The sequence below is a fragment of the Lates calcarifer genome, linkage group LG12 (assembly GCF_001640805.2).
Source record: "Lates calcarifer isolate ASB-BC8 linkage group LG12, TLL_Latcal_v3, whole genome shotgun sequence".
NCBI lineage: Eukaryota > Metazoa > Chordata > Actinopteri > Centropomidae > Lates > Lates calcarifer.
This window is the reverse complement of record NC_066844.1, coordinates 9,420,977-9,445,941: the sequence shown is the minus strand read 5'-3', so window position 1 is coordinate 9,445,941 and position 24,965 is coordinate 9,420,977. Positions and strand designations below refer to the sequence as shown.

General features: G+C 39.0%; 1 protein-coding gene across 50 annotated transcripts in view; it reads right to left on the bottom strand.

The window, feature by feature from the left end:
• Window positions 1–24,965, bottom strand: part of nfasca (neurofascin homolog (chicken) a) — a 159,692-nt gene that overhangs the window by 60,395 nt on the left and 74,332 nt on the right. For 29 of the 50 annotated variants that reach the window (XR_007814346.1, XM_051074711.1, XM_051074717.1 and 26 more), the window contains 5 exons: window positions 11,287–11,466; window positions 6,670–6,687; window positions 4,843–4,948; window positions 1,029–1,225; window positions 649–771 (listed from right to left, as the gene is read on the bottom strand). Coding sequence is in view for 49 of the 50 variants with exons in the window: in XM_051074711.1 (XP_050930668.1) it covers window positions 649–771; window positions 1,029–1,225; window positions 4,843–4,948; window positions 6,670–6,687; window positions 11,287–11,380 (538 nt within the window). In the remaining variant the exon portion in view is untranslated. Of the gene's footprint in view, window positions 1–648; window positions 772–1,028; window positions 1,226–4,842; window positions 4,949–6,669; window positions 6,688–11,286; window positions 11,467–18,390; window positions 18,443–24,965 lie in introns of all 50 variants that reach the window. The other 21 variants (XM_051074701.1, XM_051074727.1, XM_051074732.1 and 18 more) reach the window with 9 other exon arrangements.

The following is a 24,965-nucleotide window of genomic DNA, read 5'->3' as shown; positions in this document are numbered from 1 at the left end:
TGTTTGTCAAGAAAGTGCCCCGGGACCAATCAGCAGCCAGCCAACAGTCCTTATCAGGCGTTGGCGTGTTACAGTGTCTGGCCTATATGACAAGCTGATATGATTTATTGTGGTTGATCTGAGAGAATACAATTGTGAGTCATTCAGGCTGTTCACTGAGTGGGGAAAGTTCACGTAAGGTGACTATTCTATTTGTATAACTGAGAAAGGAAACCTTTGTTAAAATGAAATTAGTTGACATTTTCATCTAAGGTAATTTCTCAGGTACTCGGTAGTGTTCTTTAATACACATTATTCAAGTTTCTATCAGGGTTATTCAACCAAGGTATCCCCAAGAATGATCTAAGTCTCCAAGCTAGATAGGTGCTCAATTTTGAGTGGCAAAGTTGCATTTGAGGTGTATGGAATGTAAAAAGGAGTCATGATTTAACTCTTGGTGTAAAAACCAGTAAATATAAAACTGCTGCACCACAAAAAAAAGCCCAAATGTATCAGTTCACTTTACATAAAATTGCACCTAATAAAAGCTGGTAGTGTTATTTTTATCAGGTAGTACACAGAAAATTAGCACAAAGACACACAGATAAAATACAGAATTCCATTAGCAAGGAGAAATACTCAGTGTATTTGTGTGTATTTGGTGTTTACCACTGTTCATCCAGAATGTGAACGGAGGAGGAAGGCCTGGCGGGGGGTTGCAGGGTAGAACCAGCGGGGAGCCTTCAGTCACCACTACTGGCTCCAACACCTCCTTAGGCCACAGAGGAGCCTCTGGAGGATGGAGAAGCGGAGGTGAACAGGAGAGAAGGAAAGGAGGAGGAGAAGGGGGAAAGAGAGAAAAAGATGATACATGACATTTTTAAGAAAATATATTTAAATTTCTTCAAAATTTGCTTTCCTTTTTCTTCTATCTATCTTTCTGTGTTCTTCCATAACCATAATACATTGAAACCAATTCTTTATTCCCTATGATGACATTTGAATGTGTACACAAATATTATGAGTTACTTGTGTCTGTATGTCCTTACTTGAGACCCGGAGCAGGATTTTGTTGGACAGAGCTACTCCATGGTCATTGCTGGCAAAACACTGGTACTCTCCTTCATAGTCTTCTGGTCGTCCTCCACTACGGAAACCAATCTCCAGGGTTCCTGAGCGTTTTCGCATCGTCACCCTAGGATCTTTTACAATGTTGAAAAACTTCCCGTTCCTTCGCCATGAGAACCTGAGCCACAAAACAAAGAGCCAGAGAGTTACCATTATAACTTTGTTCCCTGGAACTGAAGCCCATTCCGTTTTCCTCTTTATGTGTCACCAGTCGCCTTGATCTCCTCAATTTTGCCATTTTCTAAGCACTGTTAAGGTACTATCAATTAAAAGTTATGTATAGTTATTTCACATTAAAATCCTCCTAGCAGTTCAACCTCTCCCATTCTTGGAAGGATTTTAATTTGAAACATTTCCAGGAAATATTTTATCAAAGGTAAAATAGCACCACTTGAAAAACAGCAGAGCAAAAGTGACTGAATAAATTAGTTTTTTTTTTTTTTTTCTGGCAACCAAGCTTTATCTGTTCATGGATTTGAGACTTTATTAGAGACTTTACAATGTCTGGCTTAGTAAAATGTTTTATCTCTGCAAACTGACTTTCTTAAAAAAATCAAAAAAGAAACCAAAAAGAAACTTTGGAACAGGCTTTCAAGGTAGAAAATGAGTCTTAAACCTAATGCATGCTTCAAAACAGTCAGCAATAGTATTATATATCAGAAATGAAACCAATGCTCTTGTTTAAGAGGAGTCAGTGAAGGCAAGAGAAGCATTATTTTGACAAGAGGAAATGCCCACTGGGTTATCACCTTGTTAAAATGGACTCTTAATTGTTTCAAAACCTGGAAAACTCCTTTGCTTGTCCTGTGGTTGCCATCTTATATTAATCAACTGGAACATGACAGCAGCACAAAAATCTACCACACCACATGCTCTATATGTAACAGTGCTGTTGCTTAATCCTGTTCCATGTGTTGCTTCCAGAGGGCTCCCTGATTAGTGAAGAACTCTGAATATGCTTACATAACTTGCCCCTATTTTTAGTACAGAGTGTGGATTTACAAAAGATGCTTCCTGTCTTTTTTAAGCAAGCTACAGTTGATTTGGGCATGTTTGAGGTGCAACACATCACTGAGCCTGAGCAATGGGCCACTATTGAAGCACTGGAGACCAGAGACCAGTGTGTGTTGCGTAGCGAGAGGCTGACTGAGAGTGAATAAATGAACGATCCCTTTCGTTGAATGTTTCATGAGCATGAATAGTCAACCGGGTGTATTACTGGAGCACAATGCCTGTCCTGGGAAGGGGCAGAGCCAGTACGTGTGCATGGGAGAGTGGCCGAGAGTGCCTTATTGTGAGGTTGTGTAACTGTGTGTGTGTGTGTGTTCTTACATAAAGCCGATGTGTCTCCAAATAAACAATGTGCCACTGTCCTGAGCTGGTCATACCCCCACTGATGTAACCACTGGAAACCCAGTGTGTGTCTTTGCGTCTGTGTGTAGGTAAGTACCTTGAGCAAACATTACTGTGTTACATTTTTAAAAGGGAGAAGGGGAGGAGTAAAACATGGTATATGGTAATAATAATGATATATGATAAAACTATTAAAATGAAGAGCATTACACAGTCAGGTACTTTGCAGCCTGTGCATACAACAGACTACAAACAGACACTTAGTTTGTAGTTTATTAGGTCCCACCTAGCTAAAACTAATACAGTCTTATAAAACAGTCTTGTAATTAATCCTCCTTCATGAAGGTTATAGTGTTCAGAATTTGTTTAAATTGTTTTAGTTTTAGAATTGATCCAACTGTATGATCAGTTTGGAGGATGCAGTGTGTGAGGTGCTGTTGAACTGTATACAGAGAGGTGTGTCAGCTATGCGGCCTACCATTATTTCTATGAATGGGGTGGACAAAACATTAAAAACACCTGAATACCACAGCAGATGTCCATAGACTTTATGTAGCAATATTAACCTAGATAAATCTAGCCTGCCACTTCTTATAGAGTTAGAGTGCATACCCCATGGACATCTTATGATCAGACTAGAGACTATTATGTGTGAGTATGTGTTTTTTTCTCATCTATTTTGATTGTTTACCTATTTATTCTTTCACTTCTGCGCCAAGGGATAACCATAAGGCGTAGGTGGGTATGGGCTTTTTTGGTTTGGTTTGTTTTAGTTATTTCAATATTATTAGGACCTAAAACACAGATGCTGATAACATCTTTTCTGTGTTCCTTGTATGAATACATTTAGTCTCTTTTGTGTTATGTGTGTGGACTGTGGAGTACCCAGGGTGGAGTACCGCAAAGTTGATTCATCACAGCTACACAGATGACACTCAAATTTATCAGACTTTATCAATGGATGTAAATACATTTCCTTCAATTAAATAGAGGCTTGACATAAATCACTCTATTTTGCAACAAGAAGGAAAGAATAAAAGTTATTGCTTAGCTTGATTCCAGAGTTATACAGATGAAAAATCATATTGGAAATCTTGATGTGTTATACGACCTGGGTGTGTTTTACTGTAGGATTAATAAACCCACATTCAAACCCCTGACCCATCTCCATCTGAGACATCACACAACTGCACCTCCTGCAAAATCTCAGCTGTTTTACTGTGCCATTGATTGATTCTTTTCTCTACTTCTATTTCCTTTACTCTATTACTGTGCTACTATTATTTTTGTCTGTTTCTATAAAATCTCATTTTATTCTGTCTCAACTGATTTTATCCTGGTTTTTATTGCATTTTCCTACATAAAGTATGTAGGATTGCCTTTGTAGGATTGGATTTGAAATATACTAACTAAACAAAGCTGCCAAGCATTGCCTGCCTAATGGAAGGATGAGATGGAGGGTAGCAGAGAAAGAGCAGTGAAAAGCACAGCAGACCACCTGTCAGGCTGTGGCTATACAGGGCAGCCAGACAGGTGTCACACTGAGTTTACAGGTTTGTTAGAGGGCAGCAGAGGAGCTTTGGGGCAAGACACTACTTGTCTGAAGGGGAAGGGGGTCGCTGAAGAAGAAAGGGTGGGTAAGATAAAAATGTGTTATTGTGTGTGTGAGTGACAGACAGAGGAGGGCAAAGTGGCAGGAGACTGCATCTGAGTGGCACTGTCACTCCTCATAACTCTCACTGCTACAGAGAGACAGGGGTGGATGGAGAGGGGAGGGCGAGGAGACACCAAGGACAGACAGACCAGGGTGACAAAAGGCAGCAGAGGAGAGACATAAAAACAGAGAGAGACAAAGGGGCTTGAGTGAAAACAATGAATGATAGACAGTGGGAAGGAGAAAAAGAGGGGGCTAGAAAAATGTGTCGTGACTGGCCCCCGTTCTGCATCACATGAATCTTCCCTGGATTGCTTTGTCCTCAGCTGTGCTGCATTTCCCTGATTACACTCATACTGTGTCTGATTGGAGCAGACAGTCTGCAGCCTGAGGTTTGCCAAGTTGTCACATCAGTCTTCCTGTGAGTTTTTCAGCCTGTTTTTAAATTATAAGGGGTACATCTATAGTCTATGAAAACAATTGTACAATGTTTTCTGTGACAGATGATGTCATCAGGGTTATCTTGCTGTATGCTTAGAGACTGGAAATTTGAACAGAGAGACTGTATTACCAATAGTTTAAAAGGTGTGCATTTCCCAGGCAAGCGTAGTCAAAAAGTGTAGGACATTTTGGAGCTTGAACGATATTGGAGTTTAAAAGTCTGCACTCTGATGGCATTGTGTGTGTGTGTGTGTGTGTGTGTGTGTGTAGGTGTGTGTACTGCTTACGTTGGCACTGGGTTGCCCTTGGCCTCACATTCGATGATGATGTTATCTCTGGGGTCGACAATGTAGTCCTTCACTGACTGTTTGACTATAGTGGGAGGCTGCTTTACTGTGGGAGGAGGGGGGAGACAAAGAGAAGGTTACAGAAATGAGGTTGTGTACAGATAATGAACATACACACAGTCATAAACACACACACACACACACACACACACACACACACACACACACACACACACAGTGCTGCTTTGTGTTTTCTTGACAACATGGGTTTTCAATAGCTCAACAGAGTTATTTTTTAATTTCAAATTAAGTGTTCAAGTGGATCTTGTTGGAGTTTAACTGGTTGTCAATAATTAGAATACATTTGGTCAGCAAGTGTATATTCCAAGTGTGTGTGTTCATGGTGATGAAAAAACATTTCACCCAGTGCAACAGTGTGGCTCACTGATGTGTTTTTAATAGTTTTTGGAGACAATAGAGGCATAAGATATATCACGCTTTGATACACACATACTTGTTAGCTGGATATGTTAATTGTTACTTTTAATAAAAGGCAATGATATTAGCCTGAAGTTTCTTTGCATCCTGATAAAACAAATAAATTTATCATGATCTCCAACTCCCCAGCTGTGTTCAGACACAGCACAGAGACCACATTTCTCTGCCTTTTTGCATTTCTAGCTGACTGACCCCACACGTAATTTACACACAACACAAGATAACAAGCACTTCAGAGAGCCACCCGCCTGATAGATTAAAGGAGAAACTTGGTTCTCAAGTAGAAAGCTCTGTGACTGGACTGTGAGAATGAATTCCTGTCTCACAGAGAGGACAGAGATGAAAGAACAGTTTCCCTCTGTAATTGAAGCTCTTCCAGCTAATCTTATCCACAACTGAAATAGCACTGTATTATACATATATCTTATGTTGCTATGGCAACCATAGGATTATTTTTATAGAATGCTCGGTTGTGACAAAACCCAGGCTTTGAGAAAACACAGAATATCACCAGACTTATAAATACTCTTAAACATATCAGCTCATACCAGATCCTCAAAGACTCACTTTCTTTAAACGACCTCTGAGATGAATGCACAAGTGATATAAATGGTAAATGGACTGTACTTATATAGCGCTTTTCTAGTCTTTTCGACCACTCAAAGCACTTCACACTACAGATCACATTCAGCCCATTCACACACATTCATACAGCACTTGTTCTATACAATGTGCTTTCTAACGCAGACACACACATTCACACACCAATGACACACATCGGAGGCAATTTGGGGTTCAGTATCTTGCCCAAGGATACTTCGGCATGCGGACTGGAGGAGCCGACCTTCTGACTGGTGGGCGACTGCTCTACCTCCTGAGCCACAGCCACCCACATATTCCTGACATATGCATACTAATGGCTGTTTCTATAACCAATGATCTGTAAGAACATAATCAAACAATCTATAATTGACTGTTTACAACTGATTTACAAATGTTGATGATTTTATACAGGCGTGTATTTTAGAAATCCACCGACTGCAAAATGTGTTTCCTAGGGTACACTGTTGCTGTGTGGTGATGTGTGCCCCACAGAGTCATCTGATCATTGGCAGAATGTTTTCTTAATTTACTGTATGAGTCTGTTTAACCTCTATGGGGCAAGAGGACAAAATAAACTGCAAATACCAGTGATGAAGTGTGTAACATCCAGTCTCATTCACAGTCACATTAGCATGTGCTGTTGCAGCATTACAGTGAGCTACAAGCTATAAAATGAATTGTTGGGATAGAAACCTTAGCGGCGGCATGTTAAAAAGAAACACTTACGGTCTTGCTGGATCTTTGCTGTTAGTCCAATGTAAAGCCAAAGAGAGACAAAGAGACAGATGGAGAACTTGTAATGTGATTGTTAATCATATTAAAGACATAAAAACAATGATAGTACTATGTTACAAATTTGCATATTCACTGAGTTATCATGTTATAGCTTAGTGGTTCCCACCTGGCTCCCAAAACAAACAAAAAAAAAAGCTTTATTTTGAGATGTTACTATCTAGAGCTGTGCTGTTGAGGCACTGTTTGCCAAGAGAAGTATATTCAACTCTGAGTTACCTACACTGAATACAAAATGGTAAAAATATATTGTGTGACGTACCAGCCTAGTTTGAAAACATCTTTATTCTCTTTATCATTTGCAGCACTACTGGCAATACTGGCCTCTTACTCTATTAGACCATATTCATGTTATACTATATAATTTGTGCTCTATAAAGCCTGAATTAATCATAACTACAATTGTAATGTTTCTGATGTTTCTTGCTAAAGTGCTTCCTATTTCATTGATGTTTAAGCCCCAGTTCTTTTAGTTTACATTTTGTGGAATCAAATTTAAGCGGTAGCGCTGCCTCCTTACAGATTTGTTTTCACTGAAAGTAAGAATGGATGAATGGGAAAAAAACTGAATGGGCACAATTCTGGTCTATGTGTAGACTTTGACTTGATGTCTAAGGGAAATCTGGACTCTGAGGCTAGGCCAGTTGGGAACCACTGTTATAGCTTACAGTTATGTTGTACAGAGTTTATGTTATAAAATATCCATATTAGTTTTTACAGAGATGAAGGAGAGAACTGTGATTTTTAGAGTGAACCAGTGAAACAATGACTGAGGACTCACCTGTAAGGGGTTCCCATGTCAGCAAAGGATGAACAGTGAGGAAGAGAAAGACAACACACAAGTTGCATTAGATTGTTCATCGAAGACAAAATGTCATACTGTTTATTTATTTGGGAAATAATCAATTAGTAACAGAGGGGAGATAATTGAGAGGCATAATTGCTCTTAAAGCTTCACATGCATGGCTGTATTTGTGAGGCCAGAACATGATGTTTCAAAAGTGCTGATGAAAGGAGACAGTTCCTTCCCATGTGGACAGAATTTCAGATCATTGTTGATATTCACCAGACTTCATTTAATTTAATCTCAGTAAGATTGGTGGTGTCACATTTTTCTTTAGCAGCCAGAATCTGTGCATGACTCAGATGAGTGAAAGATGTGTGTGAGCATGTGTGTGTGTGACTCCGTGGGGATGTGTGGAAAGCACTCATTGATAAAGGTCAAGAGTTCAATTTGCTGTGAAGCGGATAAGTAGACATAGGGAAAGGAGGGGGGATGGGTTTCTCTTTCTGTCTACTGAAAACACCGCCTCAGCTGTGATGCCTTTGTTAGCTCTGACACAGGGCTACAAGGGGGAGGAGTCTTTATAGGTTTACTATAGGTTTAATAAGAACACTGGTGGCTTTTCAACTCACACTTTTCAACATATGCTGCAAATAAACAACATGAAATAATACAGTTTTTGGAACTGTAGGCAAGTGCACTGAGAAGTACTGGAAACATATTTGGTCTGATTTTGATTCTGATTTTGATGCTTGAAAATGTTGAAAAAATGAAAAAAATAGTATTTGGTGTCTGGGTTTCCATGCATTAATTTTTTTTTGTCTTTTGGTGGTTCTTCTTCTTCTTATTATTATTATTATTATTATTATTCACCCGGACAGACTTTGTCACCCTGTACACAGTGTCAGTGGACTTCCTCCTTTGTCCCTGCCATAATTACTAGGATCAGGAGAGGTCACTTAACAATGAAACATAACTATTGGTCATAATAAGCTGATGCACAGATGGCCGATGGGGTCGTTTTTTAAGGGAGGACAGTCTGTCATCAGTAAAACACTTTGAAATGCACTAGCCTGTACAAAAGGTGCTATGCAAATTAGATTTGATTGATTGGTTGATTTGTTGATTGATCAGTCGATTTAGAGCTTAGAACTCAGACAGAACAAAGACATAAGATCTGGAGCTTTTAATAAGGTACAGCAACTAACTTTTGGAGTAGAAGCACTTTATTCTAATTAAGACAATGACATGGAGTTTGTAAAATACGTTAGTTGCAGGATGCTACAAAAACCTGAATTTATAGGCGTGGGCTCCAGACATCACCTGACTAGATTCAAAGCTTTCGTCTTTGAGTTAATAAGGACATTCTCTGTTTATTCTATGTTGACATTAAAGCGTTTCTGTAATTTCTTTCTACTTTATTCAACTTTAACACACTGTGTATGCACATTGTATTTCTAAGGTTTGTATTTGTATTTGTGGGTCCTTTTGAACACACTGTTCAGTATCTTTCTAGAGCACAGAAGTGATCAACTGATAGTAATTAAGTTTTCTGACTATCAGTTGGTCGCAGTGTGGTGAATATATTGAGATGGGATTATCCAATGGTTTCTGTTAGTCATGGTGTGTGTGTGTGTGTGTGTGTGTTTTAAATCAATAGACCAAGTCCAGGGCTGAAAGGTCAGGCTTATAAAAAATGTCACGAGACGGCGCCATAGGGGGGCAGAGAGATAGAAGACAGAGCAGCTGACAGCTGACTGCTGCAGGTGTGTGTGTGTGTGCGTGCGTGCGTGTGTGTTGGGGATATATCTATATAATATATCATTATGTGCATGAATCAATGAGAACCTACCATCTTTGAATTTGCAATGAGGGGGGGCACCGTTATCCAAAGTGACACACTACAACCAAGAGATATGAAGCAGTCTATTCTCATGGGCATATGTAACAAATGTGATCAGTAGCTCCAGGAACGGTTTCATATTCAAAAAAAAAGAAAGAAAGCAAGCTTAAATTACTGTGAAACCACTGGCTTTTCATTGTTTGATAAAAGTTAAAAATTTGGTTTATTGTTGTTTCTTTCTTTAAGCTGTAAGTTAATACATACAGTTCATTTTCAAAAGAGCTGAGTCAACAGCAACATTTAATAACCAATAGGCTGATGATGTTAAGCTCATGATTCTGAGGTTAAAGATGCACAATGTGTCTCCATATCATCTATCCATACCTAGTAAATGCCCATGTTTTTGATAAGGTTGCTGTTCAGAAACTTTGACACAGGAATTGATGGATACAAACTTTTGGAATGACTTCCAAAAAGCTCAAACACTCCATCTAGTCTTCATCTCAGGAAGATCTAGTGCTACTCTGCTCTTGATAACGTAATTTCCTTTGTGAATGTCCAGTGTGATAGAATAAACAGTGTTCCAAGTTCTCTTTATTTCACATGGTGTTGGATTTATCAAACCATTTTAGCTCACATTTTAAAGGATTACAGCCTCAACTGTACACAGACAGGAAAAGACTGTCAGAGAATGAGGGTTCATTCACCTAGCCTTGTCAAAATGAAAGTCAGGCCCAATACATTTATTTGCAGAATAATAACAAGTAGTGTACATCAGGGTATGCTATTGGTTGTTGGGAACACCAACAACGTCCCCTGCTCAAGTCAGGCCAGAGACCTTTGTTGTATGTCATACACCTCCACCATGTTTCCTGTCCTGTCTGTATCTTCACTCACAATGCCAACAAAAATGACATAATGGACAAAACACATCTCACTTGCAATAAATTCCTAAATTCTCTGCCCTTTTACTAAAAGGCTAGAAGCATCAGCTTTTAATTTGATGAGTCAAATTAGAGCAGTGTCTTTGTTCTGTGTCAGTTTGGGTGAGCAGTATACAGTTTAAAGAGTTTGTAAAAATGTGAACCAAAAAAAGTTTTGCTAAATCTGATACCACATGGAATATATCTAATAACTAGCCCAGTACTAGCATCTGACATCTGACTTATTGTGTTTAAAATGCTGTCACACAGCACATCAATGGGGCTGCAGCAGTCCTAGCAGCACTGAACGTGAAATCGTGTCACCCCAATTGTAATCGCATCTGGGGTCCTCTAACCTGAAATAATCAGCTGGAATAATTCTTTTCAAAAATACATACTTATGAAAACTTTATGTATGGTTTCTGAGTCACGTAATTTTTAACTTCCTCCTTCTCCTTGACATAGTGGTCAAAAACCATTTTACTTTCCCTCCCTATAATACAAAAAATGGTTTGGTCTGTGATGCTAAAATCAGGTCTGGTATGTTCAGACAATGCCAGTGTGTCCATATACTTTGGCAGGATTGCAAAATGTGGGCCAAACTGAGACCAACTAGTCAAAAAATATATGAATTGCTGAGGAACGTGTCAACCACACTGCACCTGCAGCTGCCCTCCTCCCCTCTGTGTACTCCTCTAAAGTTAAGCATGATGTGCTCTACAGTTTTGTTTTGTTTAAGATTTGCACTAATATTATTTCGTTTGAGGAGTTGAAAGTGGATTATTTGGAAAAGAGCTGTGCTGCAATGTCTCAGCTGTGAAAAATCTCCATCCTCGTGGGAATGAGCAAGACACAGCGCGACTGATCCTATCTGAGCCATCTATTTCAGCCAACTTCCCTTTGACCAAATGAATTGTTTGAATTTTTGGGATAGCATTTATATCACTATTTGCAGTAACATATTGAGTTAAAGTGGATTTGATGATTGCTGGGTGACTTACGGTCTTGTGGGACCTCAATGGCTGTTGCTTCATGCCACAGTAGCAGCAGTAATGACATGAGAGCCGGGGCCACATGCCTGCCCTTCCCCAACATCTCTCCTCCTTCGATTGGCTCGCCTCACCTCACCCCTCACCTCTCCTGATTGGCTAGATGGTTCTCCTGTCAGCTGCACCGAGGACCTGTGAGTACAGACACAGAGGCAGATGGTTAGGATTAAGAAAGCACAGTAGACAGTACAGTGTATGTACAGTATAAATTGTTTGCGCGTGTGGGTGAGTGTGTATGTATTCTGGCACGAGAGAGTGTGTCGACTCTGGCCTACATTCACAGCTGAGTCCCTGTGTGGCTCCCTAGAGAGAGCAGCCTAGAAACGAAGAAGCTCAGTGGCAATGATTCTCTAAGTGGGATCAGGCTCCAATCACTGAGGAAAAACAGAGACTTTCAAAGCAAAATGTGGAACAGTTTAAATTATTTGCCCAAGAAATTATGATGGAGAATTTATTGCTGGGATCACTTCATTGTTCTAATCTTACCAATGTCTTTGCAACAACATATTACATTTTCAGATTTCTTTAACTTTAAGTTACACATGAGTAGGGTTGCACCATGGCACGATGCATTGCGAATCAGAAAACACAATGATACACATCGTGACCCTGAAAAAATGATAGTGAAACAGCATCTGGCTGCTTCAGGTTCTGTTCAGTCAGATGTCTGTAAACAGCTCACTTAGCTAGTGACCACCAATCAGCTGACTGTGTGACTACAGCCAGTTGATCCCTCTCACTCTCTTGTTCCTCTTGCATAATAATTTTCTCTGACAGCTAACATTTTTCAGACCTCATCATCTGTGACAGCTGTAAGTCTTGACTCTTCCCACGTTTCATTCCTGCAGTGAAGACATCAGCAGATGTTGTGTTTTCACTGAACTCACCAAACACTTTTAAGGGTGATTAACTTTAACAGACTCACTATAGTGAACTGGAAAACACTGGCTAGCTTTGCCGATATAATAAGGCTACAAACAACCAGTGTTAGCGGTAACAGACTACAAATTAACACATTAGTATACTCTGATTACTTTTTTTGGTTGAAATGAGTAATGTAATGCACTACTTTTGCAATTGGAAAAATATGTAAAATGTAAAAGACTATTGTTAAATGGCATCTGCTCATTTTAGGAAGAATATCTGTTATAATGAATGGAAATGTAATTGTAAATTCTAGTTTAAGGGGAAAAATATTGCCTTATATTATTATATCCTTTCTTTTACACTGTCATCTGCAGAATAAACAGAACTGTTTTCCTTCACAATAAGGAAAACATTGTAAGAAACCGTGTTTTGTGGCAACAAGAGATTAGAGATAGGAGATTTCATTTTTGCAGTTTACACTACGAAGGAATAAATAAAAAAACTGCGATGTTAGTTTGTTTTCATTCTTTCTTCATTAAATACATCCTTAGATGTATTGTGAGCGTATCAAACCGTGAGCGCTGTATCGTGTATTATTATCAACCCACACATAAGTGTTTTTGATTTTGAACCATTTGGTTCTTACTGAGAGACTTTACTCTATATTTCCACTCAACATAGTGACAAAATTCTCAAGATATTTTGGCTCACAGGTCTCATCTCTGTGAAAATTACTAAATTGATTTTTTGGAGTAGACACACACACACACACACACACACACAGAAATTTGAGAGATAAACTCAAAAAAAAACCTACATTAATGTTTTACTACAGTCAGCGGTGTAAATTCTTTATCCTGTCTGAGTAATCAGCAGCCAGCCCACCAGCCGAAGCTTTCTAATTTACTCCCCACCACCTCCACATGACAGCCAGGTCTGTGTACTGGCAACCATGCCAGGACCACCTGCCCACTGTTAATCCCTGTCCCCCACGCTGCAATCCCCCACCAGCATCAATCCTTCACTCTGCTTTCAATTAAACCAGAGCTCAAAGCTATGACGATAATGTAAATTTCAAATAAAATTATGTGGGAGTGTGGAGGTGGGTGTTTAACATAAGCTTGCCATTGCAAAAAATATGAGAAAATGTAGGTGGGAAAAGTGACATAACATAAAGCACTGCTGGGGTGCTGTGGAGCTGTGACTGCCCTGGGTACACTCGACTGTATAAGTAAAGGTTAAAGAATATTACATTTAAATAGTAATGTTCTTTGTAGTGAAAACTGGACTCATTTCCTTCAGTGTTTTTATCTTTTAAAAATGGTAACTGCAACCACAGCAGAAAGATTATATGTCATTTTTGAAAGAGGAAACAATACCATGCATTTCTTTTCTCTACTGGTGTTACTGTTACACTGTGTTCTGAACAGTTGCCATCTTTATGGACATTTTGGGTGGTCTTTTTAACATCTATAAACCAAATAAGTCTTTAAAGATAATTCTGGCTCATTTACATTTTTTTCTGTTTATGTTAATAAGCATTGTCCCTGAAAAATACACAAATACACCAAAACAAGCCAGCTGCTGTTCAGCAAACATTACATAGGCTTCCTTAAAATAGTAAACAACAAACTTTTCTCGACAAAGACCATTTTGAATATTATTATTTACTGACTCTCAAGTGTATAATGAATATTGATATCATGGAATTCCAATAGGACAATGTTTACAATGCCATTTCTTGATTATTATTCTTCTTCACATTACAACTGCAAGCACTGAAACGAATGGAACAAAATCATACAGTTTGCTATCATCCTCTGTCTGTTTAAACTAAGAGCAGTGAAATAATAGACTGACACAGAGAGGACACAACAGCTTTTTGGCCCGAGGGCAGTTGTCAGATTTCACCCAAAACCTGCAAACACCTACCACACCCACACATTATGCATAAACCATCTGGTGGTATGTCAATCCTACAGTATTCCACTAAATAGCTAATCTGCCCCTGGGGAGCCAAGACCCCAGCATGGGCTGGCATGAGGAGCCAATCACACACATACACATACACACACACAAACACACACACACACACACACACACAACATGCATGGATGCAGATGTATAGGGAGGTACAGTACATGGTTATACATGGATGAAGATACACTCTCACCCACTCAGCAAAAACACACACACACATAACCGCATGTATCTCTAAAGCCCAGCTGCTGTGAAACCTGACCAGTATCACCCTATCTCTGTTAATTACTGAGTTCTTGTCTCACACACACACACACACACACACACACATACAATATATATAGAAGAGAGATAAGGAAAAGAGCAAACTACACAGTCCAATATAAGCCTTAAGAGAGATCAGCTTTAAATTGCAGATCTATTCCCAGCAGAAAAGGCACAGAGTGTGTGTGAGAGAGTGAGAAAGAGAGAGAGAGAGAAATCAAGATAAAGAGGAAAGAAACACAGAGAGATCAGCAGAGAAGAGTGAAAGCAGTGAAAGCTTCAAAATAGGTCAGTGCTTCTCTCCACGTGTGGAACCCTCTCTTCATCCTCCACTGCACTACAGCATACAGGGATGCACTGTGCACAGGCAGGCGAGAAAAAGGGTCAGTGATACTACACATTACTTTACGTGGTGGTGGAAAGTAACAGCTATTGTATACTGCTGGTTGCAAAAACCGATGTCCAACTGTTTATACTGTCTGAACATAAATGTTGGCAAAGTTTATCACATAAAAATTTCAAATACATTTTCAAGCCCTAGCGCTGTCTTGGCTTATCTCCTATGTGCATTAATGTGACTTTGACCATTAAGTCAGTTTACTTACTTAGAGAATTATCTTAACTTATCTTATCTTAAGATCAGTATATACATAACAACTGGATAAAGATAAACTATGGCTTAGGAAGTAGAATAATCATACTAAGTTGGCTTGGAGGTAAAAAATAAAAATAAAAAATTCTTATGTTCAGCTCAATTTTGAATACTACTTTTTACTGTAGTGTCTTATTTGGACTTTAATAGCTCTGCTCATCCTGTCTTCATACTCAAAGGAGAGTTTTACAGCATAGCTATGAAAATTACACCATGTCAATAAAGCAGATTTTAGGCAGCTGAAGATTTGTGGGAACATAGAGGTGAGAGGTGTGAAACAGGTGAGTCAGGGTTTTCTGATTTATTGATTCTGATAGAAGCTTTGGTTCTGAGGTTTATACATCACACCGAGGGAGGGAGAGGGAGAGAAAGAGAGAAATTCAAGGTCTAAAGCTGAAATCAGACTGCCTCTCTGGCAGAAAAGAATATTGATTCCCGCAGAGATCCACAGACAAACTGAAGCTGCTTCTTATGAAGGACAACCTTTTCCAGATAGTTCTCACAGGGCAACCTTCCCTCTTACTTATTTAACTATTCCATTTTTAGGGAGTGACCCACCAGGTCACCATCAACAGGAACAGGAGGGTCAACAGCATAGAATCCAAGATATCACAGAACATGTCATAACTGTTGATGGAAAAATGACAAATTCTTGCATCCTAGTCTTTTCATTGGGGTCTCAAAAGAGACTCAGAATCAGTTGTCTTCTACTATGATAAACTACACAGGCTAAAGCAACAATTTATTATGCTCAGTGTCTTGGTAGTCCAGGAGCTGGCAGATTTGGAGCTGCTGGTACCATGACACCATGGTAGTGTACTCAGCTATAGGTTGTTTCATATTTCTAGTTAGTTTACTCATGCTAGAACACAAGGTGACCTAACTAGCTAGGTCACAGTTACATTAGTTTAAGCTCACAACCTTAGGCACACATTATCATCATACACAAACACACTCAGTACAATAAAAATGTTAACCTACTTTTAGAAGCTATGGGAATTGCATATATTTGCTAAATGAGACTGTTAGGAAAACTGTTCTTTAAATATCATGCCTTATTCTATTATTTAAAATTAGTTATTTCAGTAACAAAGCTCCTTGACATTAAAAAGCAGACCACAGAATTTTTTTCATCATGAATTGAAAAAGCAGACTACAGATTTATATTTTTTAATCATAAATGCCTTGACACCATAAAGTCTATTGGAGTAAATTACACCTCCTAGTCTTGTCAGATGGAAAGCAGAATAAAGCAAGAGACTCATTTTCTTATCATGGCCCTCACAGGTTTCATATTTCTAAAGAGAGGCCACTTAAAATTTAAGAGCTTAAAAAAATCCTCACAGTTTAAAGATCTGTGAGGGCAGCTGCGATTAGTGTGATTATAGAACGATTATCACAGCTGGAAACACAAGACCTAATTGGCTGTTGAAGGTTTTCATTTGGGCCCATTTTAGGATTATTTTATTGGTCTCAAAGACTTGCAAGGACTTTATGATTTTACAATTTTACAATTACATTTGGCCAAGATCACTTATTGCAGACATACTGAAAATGTAGCATTTCTTCAAAACAAATGTAAGATGGGTCTTTTCTTGTCTTAGTCATGACTATTACTGTCATCTTTTTCCTTAACCTTCTGCAATTGCACAGAGTTCATTGTCGTGCTGCCCAACACAGTGCACACAAGCACTTGCTGCACAGTATTTGTACCAACTGAGACCATTTCATTGTTCCCATCACATGTAGAGTACATGTGAATTTTGATGTCCATGCAAACAGAGCAGCTTTGTATCTTTGTGTGTGCATGGATGCATGTGTGTGCCTCATTGTTCTTCTGCTTTGCATTAGTCAAATTTTCAGCTTTTCTACCTGTATGTTTTAAATGTAGCTTTCAACTCAGAAATGAAACACTTCAATTCTGTCACTCAATGCAGAGAGGCACTCAACGGAGTCAGTTAAAAATTCTTATTTGTGACCTTGCAAATCATCTATTTATTGAATAAATTACCTATCTTCCCTGTACCTACTACTATCACCAGTGCACTGATTTCCCAAAGTTTTACTTTAGGGGAACCAGACAAGGATGTCGTCTCTCTGGTATATTCACTGAATGTCTAGTAGCAACAATAAGTTGTAATTAACCATGAATCTTTTTCACTTTTTTTTCACCTTCCTAATATGACTTTATTTAATCACAGTTCTCATACAGTATATATTGACTGTATAATGTTATATACAGTACCTACTCTAAGCATGATGAAAAGGTAGACAGACAGGAAGAGGGTCAGAGTGGATCTCTTTTTCCATTTAATCCTTCCTAGCCTTTTATAAAACCATTAACTGCAAAAATAATAAATAAAATAATTAAGTGTACAAAAATATTTCCACAGGGAATAACAGTCTGTGAATAATCAAATGCTCTTGCTGAAAAAAGCTTGTACTAAACACAAAACCTGGTAATTTCTCTGGACATTTTTCATCTCTCAGTAGAAATGCTGGAGGCATTAACACATTAACTGCCACCCTCGACCTCCATATATACCCCCAACACAGCATCACCAATCTTCCTCTACAAACATCCCAAAAATAGCCCTCCACCCATCACACACAATTACCCTCAGCGCTCCACCACAGTAATAACATGGCTACCACAAGTACTGTACAAACACATTAATAAATACTGCAGGTCCAGGTGAGCCAGTATCTGCAGTGAGAGCACCAGTTCCACCAAAAAAACAGGGATACACTTTTTTATGAGAAAAAAAATTATTGAAGGAAAACATGAGCCTATTGATTAAATTGTTGCCCAACCCCCTACCCCTAATCCTCCAACTAGTTAACTTATCACTAAAAATAGTCAGTTATTATTACACTGTACAATAATCAATAAAGCAGCAATACTGCAGCACCAGAGGGAAAAAAGTACATTTCTGAGGTTTTTCCACTCAAGATAAGAGTCACTTTCACCCAGAGGTGTGTCAGTAACATACGCACAAGATAAGCAAGTAGCAATGACAAGCAAGCAACTTGATTAGTTAAACTGAATACTGATGTTCATAAACTGTTTTCAGGTCATGAGTTTTTTGTGATGACTTCTTTGTTGTGGTACAGAAGTTCTTCCTAGTTAAATACCAGAAACATTTTCATAGCTTTAGCTTTACTTTTTATGACTGTGTGGACTAGCAGTGAAGCAACTTTTACAGAATGATACTGAAATCTATACTATAGACAATGATTAAAAAATTAGGGGATAGGAGAAACTGCTGTAAATGTACATTACACTGACTTACGTTTACTGATATTCTGTCTGTCCACCCACTCTGTTGTGACCACTTAGCAGACCTGATGAGACACAAAGAGAAGTCATGAAAAATATTGTAATCTCTTAAGTTATTGAATTTTTAGCAAACAAGTACAGTTCAATTATCGGTTAAAACAGAAAGCCTCAAACCAGAGTTAAAACTGATCTGGAATCAGTGCCCCCTATTTCATTATTCTAAACAAGAACTATGTGTATCAGAGGTTGCAGGTCATGCAGACTGGATCACTTAAAAGACCATGATAAATAATGAATATGTTTATTGTTAAATGGGTTCAGGGAGACAATGCAATAAAGTGTGTCTGAAGGGAAGACTTTAGTCAGATGTGCTGACTGCTCATTAGTCTTTGTTAGCCTGAGCGCAGGAAGAGGCAGAAGATACAGTCAAGCAGACAGGCAGCACACACACGTGCCTCAGGACTGTCTGCATCAGTGGTGTTTCTCCAGCTGTGTGTTTGTGCTTTCAAAGAGCTTGTCTGTGCGCCAGCCGCTGCCCTCAGGATCACAGGATGCTCTTTCCCTCTTTCTTTTTGTCCTTGTAGCCTGCGTTGCTGCTGCTGCACACACTCGCAGAAAATGCACACTGAGACACAGTCTGCCTGGAGGACTATGGAAAAGCCTCTATGGAAATATAAAACGCACACAGTCTGTATCTACAATATAGTTTGTGCTACAGTAACAAAAATGCTTCAGTCAGCCACACACTCAGCTGCAATAAACTGATACTAGTCATTTCAGTCAGTTTCAAGCACACACAGTATTGATCCTCTGTTACTGGCTTGTTCTTGTTCTCAAAAATATCATACTTCCTGCTTTTATTACAGCATCCAACAGCACACTCATTTCTAATTGTTCTCTCTCTACCATGTCTTTCTATGTTTCAGCCTTGAAAACAAGCAAATCAGTCAGTCCTCAACATTGTACATCTGGATGTAAAAATGACATATACATTTAGTAAACACACTTTAGAAAACAGTGCTCTTTTCTAACTTCTTTGAGTATCTGAAATAATTCCTGAGACAAAAAAGACATTCAGCTTGCTTTGATACACTTTTAATAACAAAATAAACAAAAATTATTCTGTTGAATTCAGTTCAACTGAATAAGTTCAACTCTAAACCATATCTTAATGTGGAGAGGTGCTGTCAGAGGTTTCTGTGATACAGACTCACTGAACTGCCTGGCAGCTCTGCAGACATTCAGAACATCCTTCTAAAAGGTTTTGAGGGCCTCATCCTTGTAACCAATCAGACAGGGCCAAAGTCAGAGATAGCAGCTGTCAATCACAACATAAACGTGCTTCTGGTCTACTCTCACACCAAAGCCTCAAGCTAGAATTAGCTGGTGGAAGACATCGCTTATGCTGACTCACAGGCTGGCAAGCTCCCAATTCCTGCATTAGTTGAGACAGCAAACACAACAGGGATGTGTAGATGAAGGAGTTGCTGGGTTGAGCATAACAGAGCAAGGAGAAGACGGGACAGGTGGAGCCGAGTGGTTTCCTTCCCAGTGTCATGTTAGCGCCAGCTTGATTTCCAGATCTACTATATTGTAGCTTTAACACGATCTGATGACTAAAGCACTCATCCAATGTGTTAAAGCTGTACAGTATGCTCCCTTCTGACTACAGTACGGCACATATAGAACATCTGGGGAAGAACTGTTTAACTAGGTTAAGTGCGTTGCCAACGGGCACAGTAGTAGTATGCCCTACTTGAGGGGAATGTGCATGTGAGTAAGGCTGCAGTGCTGTATTTACAGCAGAGACTCTTCTTGCTATCTTGTTTAGCAGCAGACCTGTCTATTAGGTTATCTATGATGTGTTTTGATGCCTTCTGAATGTTGACCAGTTCTATCAAGCTACCACCTCAATCATCAATCAACTTGATCAGCAGGACACCTACAGTCTATATGACCATCAGAGGCCAGCAGCTGGTCTGTGTATCTTCAGCTTTTTCCTCAGGACTGGTCTTTAGTCTTAGGTCTCAGGACCCAAAGCTCTGTGGGTTTTCTTTCTACTTATTTATCATGAGGGTCTGCTTTGTACCAATGCATTGTGCATACAGCTAACTGCAATTCAATACATAGAAGGTTCCTTTTAAAATATCAATTCTTAACTAACAATTAATGTTTTGATGATCGAGAATAAAAAGCACTTTAGTGCTAATATAGATGGATTAACTACAATTGTACAACATTCTGGCTGAATAGTGAACAGTAACTACTACTAAAATATGATGCATGGTAAAATATTAGCATGAAGCCATCACTGCTAGCATTCAGCAATGCCTGTGCTATATGGATTATTGTTTGTAAAATAAAAGTAATTAGTCCTCAAAAATCAATTCACTTTTCACTGTATTTTCTCATACCATTATAAATAATTAAACACAGAGTAGACAAAATTATCCACAGGAAGGCTTTGACTGTAAAAAGGTGACATACAGTGAATCTGGGGCACTGAAACTGAAGGCACTGAGCAATATTTGGTCTTAATATGCTAATAGCACATTAGTCATGCTCTGTAAATCTATCCTCAGGTCTCAATAGATAGGATTTCTGTCAAATTATCCAGCAGAAGTAGGGTTTGTCTTACCACAATCTAAATTTACTGCACAGAATGCCCTTGTAACTTGCTGAATAACATGATACTGATATTCTGGATTGCATATTCTCCTCTACTTAGTCATCTCTGCTTATTAGGGAATACTTTTTAAATTACAGCCTTCTCAAAAACTCTGACATGCCATGATAATATGGTGCTGCTGATTCTGCCTTATTGCTATTAATGTGTGAGTTTAAAGTCTGCTCTATGTGCAAGACTCAACATTTTTAAACACATTATAGATACATATGTGTATCAGATTCACAGATAATACATTTTCATCTCTCATCTGACCTTGACATCACAAACAAGTCCTGAAACATTAGTGTATATGTGTGTGTGTGTGGTTGTGTGTGTGTGAGGGAGGGTGGGCACTTTGATGTCCAGTCTATCACCTGCTATTCCCTGCAGATCAATAACAGGTCTAGCACTCACTAATGACTGTCCCTAAGGTGTGTGTGTGTGTGTGTGTGTGTGTGTGTGTGTGTGTGTGTAATATAAACCTCCATATATGCATATTACCTCTAACCCTCCATACATCCCCAACCCCTTATTCACCCTCTAGCAATGGCCTTTGAACCCAGTACATTACTGTGCTCCACACACACGCACACACACACATACACACACACAAATAGACCAAAAAGACAAGGCAATAAATGGCCCATACATACACTAGAAGGTCATTGGGTCATGTGCTAAAGAGGTTGTGGGAGAAATGAAGTGACATCACTTCCTTGGTATAAATGATCTGTAAAGGGGTTGCTATGACGACCTCTCCCAGGGAATGATGGGATAATTGGGAAAAGTGTGGGAGGTGTTGGGTTCATGTTTGTGCCTAATGAGTAGTATTTGTGATTCCAGTTTCAATATATGATATATGTTGTTCCTAAATTTGTCACTATCATTTTTATCATAAGAATCTGTCATACTAGTAAAGTAATTAGCTTTCATTTCTCTCACCATATTGTTTTTGCTGTTTTTTATGTTTTAACTCTATAAGTGATGTATATATACTGTATATAGACAAATATGTGCAACTTCCTTAAGATGGATAATCCAGTTGAATAACAGACAAGTTGAAAGGCAGTTGAAAGTGTAAAGCATAACTCAGGTTTGTCTTGTGATGCATTTAAATGTTGGTGAGGGGTTCTGAAATCTGATATATGAGAGCTATCTGCTGAGCAGTTCTGTGTTGATTGGGACAAATCAAATCAAGAGCTCACACAATAAGCAACATGTACTCTAACAGTTCAATGCATTGACATTTTCACCTGTTTAACACAGGTGCAATTACTGACATTTATCACGGCTGCATTCCAACCAACAGTTCAATGCATTAAAGCAGTCACTATAGTTCATCATTACAATACTGTAAATCAGTGGCTTTAATGAACTAACATCCCAACAACAAGCAAAAATGACAAAAGCTAAAAAAAACAACCTACCAACGGGAATAATGAAAATCAATGCAACAGCTATGCAAAAGATTCTTTCTATATGAAGTTAACAATGCTCATTTTTTGACATATTGACAGGAAAGAGTTAAGAGAAAGAGTCAATCATGTTTATTAGGCCTACTGATTTTAATTTAATGTTGTATTGAGCTACATTATATTGAATGCAATTACTAACCTCAGTGCAAAAGCAAATAATGACTGACTATGTAAAGAGATAAATATTGAGATAGGGCCATTAAATTGGATTACATTAGTGTGTACAAATATATAAAGCGGCAAGTGAGGGTAAGTAAAATATAAGAATCTGGTTGCAGTAGTTGTAGTTTTCAGTCTAATTTCTACACCTCATCCATAATACAAATGATATAGTCCCCTTGCAGCACCAATGTTTAGATTAGATGCAGCGTTGCAGACTCTTACTGGGTGCTTCCACTGTACATATACAGACATTATGTATGTATGTTTGCAATTAACCCTCCTTTGCTTCCTGCTCAATTACCCCTCAGCCCCACTATGACAGAAGAGCAGCGGCAAAACAAAGCAGTGTCAGATTGCAAACCTAGTCCTCTGCACTGAGCACAACCTCCAGGGAAGGTAAGATGGAGGAAACAAGGATGGAGGATGGAGAGGGTGCAGGGTGAATGCATGGTTGCCAGGCGATACATGTGTGTATGTGGATGTCATGCTTGGCAGGAGCTGCGGCTCGATGTTGCAGAATGACCTACTTTTAATCGAAAGAGAGAGAAAGACCGAATGGAAAAAGAGAGTGGGAGAGGACAGAAAACAAAGTAGGGATGCAGTGAGAAAACGAGCAGGTTCACTGGTTTCATTTTTAGAGACAGGCAGAAAAGAAGGAAAGGGAAAGACAAGGATGTGCAAGGAGTAAGAGAGGCGATAAAGAATGAAAAAGATGTCCCCAAGGGTCAGGCAAGAGGAGAGAGATGAAAAAAGAAACAGCAGATAGGGGGGAGCTGTAAAAAGGAGAGAGAGGGGTTGATTGACTGTGTGTGTGTGTGTGTGCGTGTGTGTGTGTGTGTGTGAGAGAGAGTGCGTGTGTGTGTGCGTGTATGTGTGTGTGTGTGTTTCCAGCCCTGAGGGGAAGTGCCCCGTAGCTCGATTCAAGATAAATCAATCCCACAGTTCCCAGAGTGACGTGAGTTGAAACACTTCCTGTGTCCACACAGCCTCTTTTATGAGACTTCTTAATAAATGATGACTGCCACCTGCAGCAACACAAATACAGACACACACACACACACACACGCACACACCTGCAGCGGTACCTGTAAGACTTGTCATCAGCCCAGTTTGACTGACTGTTGCAGTTACAAATGATCTACGTTGTTTACTTTGCAATTCAAGCACAGATGACTTGCTATTAACACTACTTCTACTACCAGTCTCAATGAGTGTTATTATTGAAAGCTATATCAATACCACTACAAATGCTAAATTTGCTAATTCATCATTTTTAATCATTTTTAATCCTCAGTCTTTGCCATACCGAAAATACTATTGCAGCGGGACATTTTCATACTAGTAAAGTAATTAGCTTTCATTTCTCTCACCATATTGTTTTGGTTTGGCTGTTTTTTTTTTAAATGTTTTAACCCTATAAGTGATGTATATATACTGTATATAGACAAATATGTGCAACTTCCTTATTATGGATAATCCAGTTGGATAGCAGACAAGTTGAAAGGCAGTTGAAAGTGTAAAGCATAACTCAGGTTTGTCTTGTGATGCATTTAAATGTTGGTGAGGGGTTCTGAAATCTGATATATGAGAGCTATCTGCTGAGCAGTTCTGTGTTGATTAAGGCAAATCAAATCAAGAGCTCACACAATAAGGCAACATGTACTCTAACAGTTCAATGCATTGACATTTTCACCTGTTTAACACAGGTGCAATTACTGACATTTATCACGGCTGCATTCCATTTAGTATGCTGGATCACTATCAGTAATGTTATTGGTTACAGCTTATCTTGCTATGACAGGTAAAAACGCCCCCCATGAAATGGTCTATTACACCTTACAAGAGACAAGTCCACAGAGGCATTAAAGGACAGCAGGAGTCAACACCATAACTATTGAATGATCAATATCATATCAGCCAAACTGCATTATATCCACCATATTGTCAGCTATATTTATTTCCTTTGATGCTAAACCGGTGACCATATCCAAAATAAAACTGTATATTTATATACATGAAAACACTCGTACAAGAAAAAAAGAAGCAGAGCAGACAACAAGACCACAGTCAAGCCATGTGAATCCTCTGCAGCTCTTCCAGAACTTTGAACCCAAGTGAGTTCATATTGTCTGAACAGGAAATACTGGGAGGGAGGGGGGGCGATCAGTTCGTTACCCCCTGTCAGTTTCTACCCATCACATCCACTAAGACGGGATGGAGGCAGGCAGACAGAGAGCAGGCTGGGGGAGGAGAGGGCAGAGGGAGAGATATCAGCAGACAAGA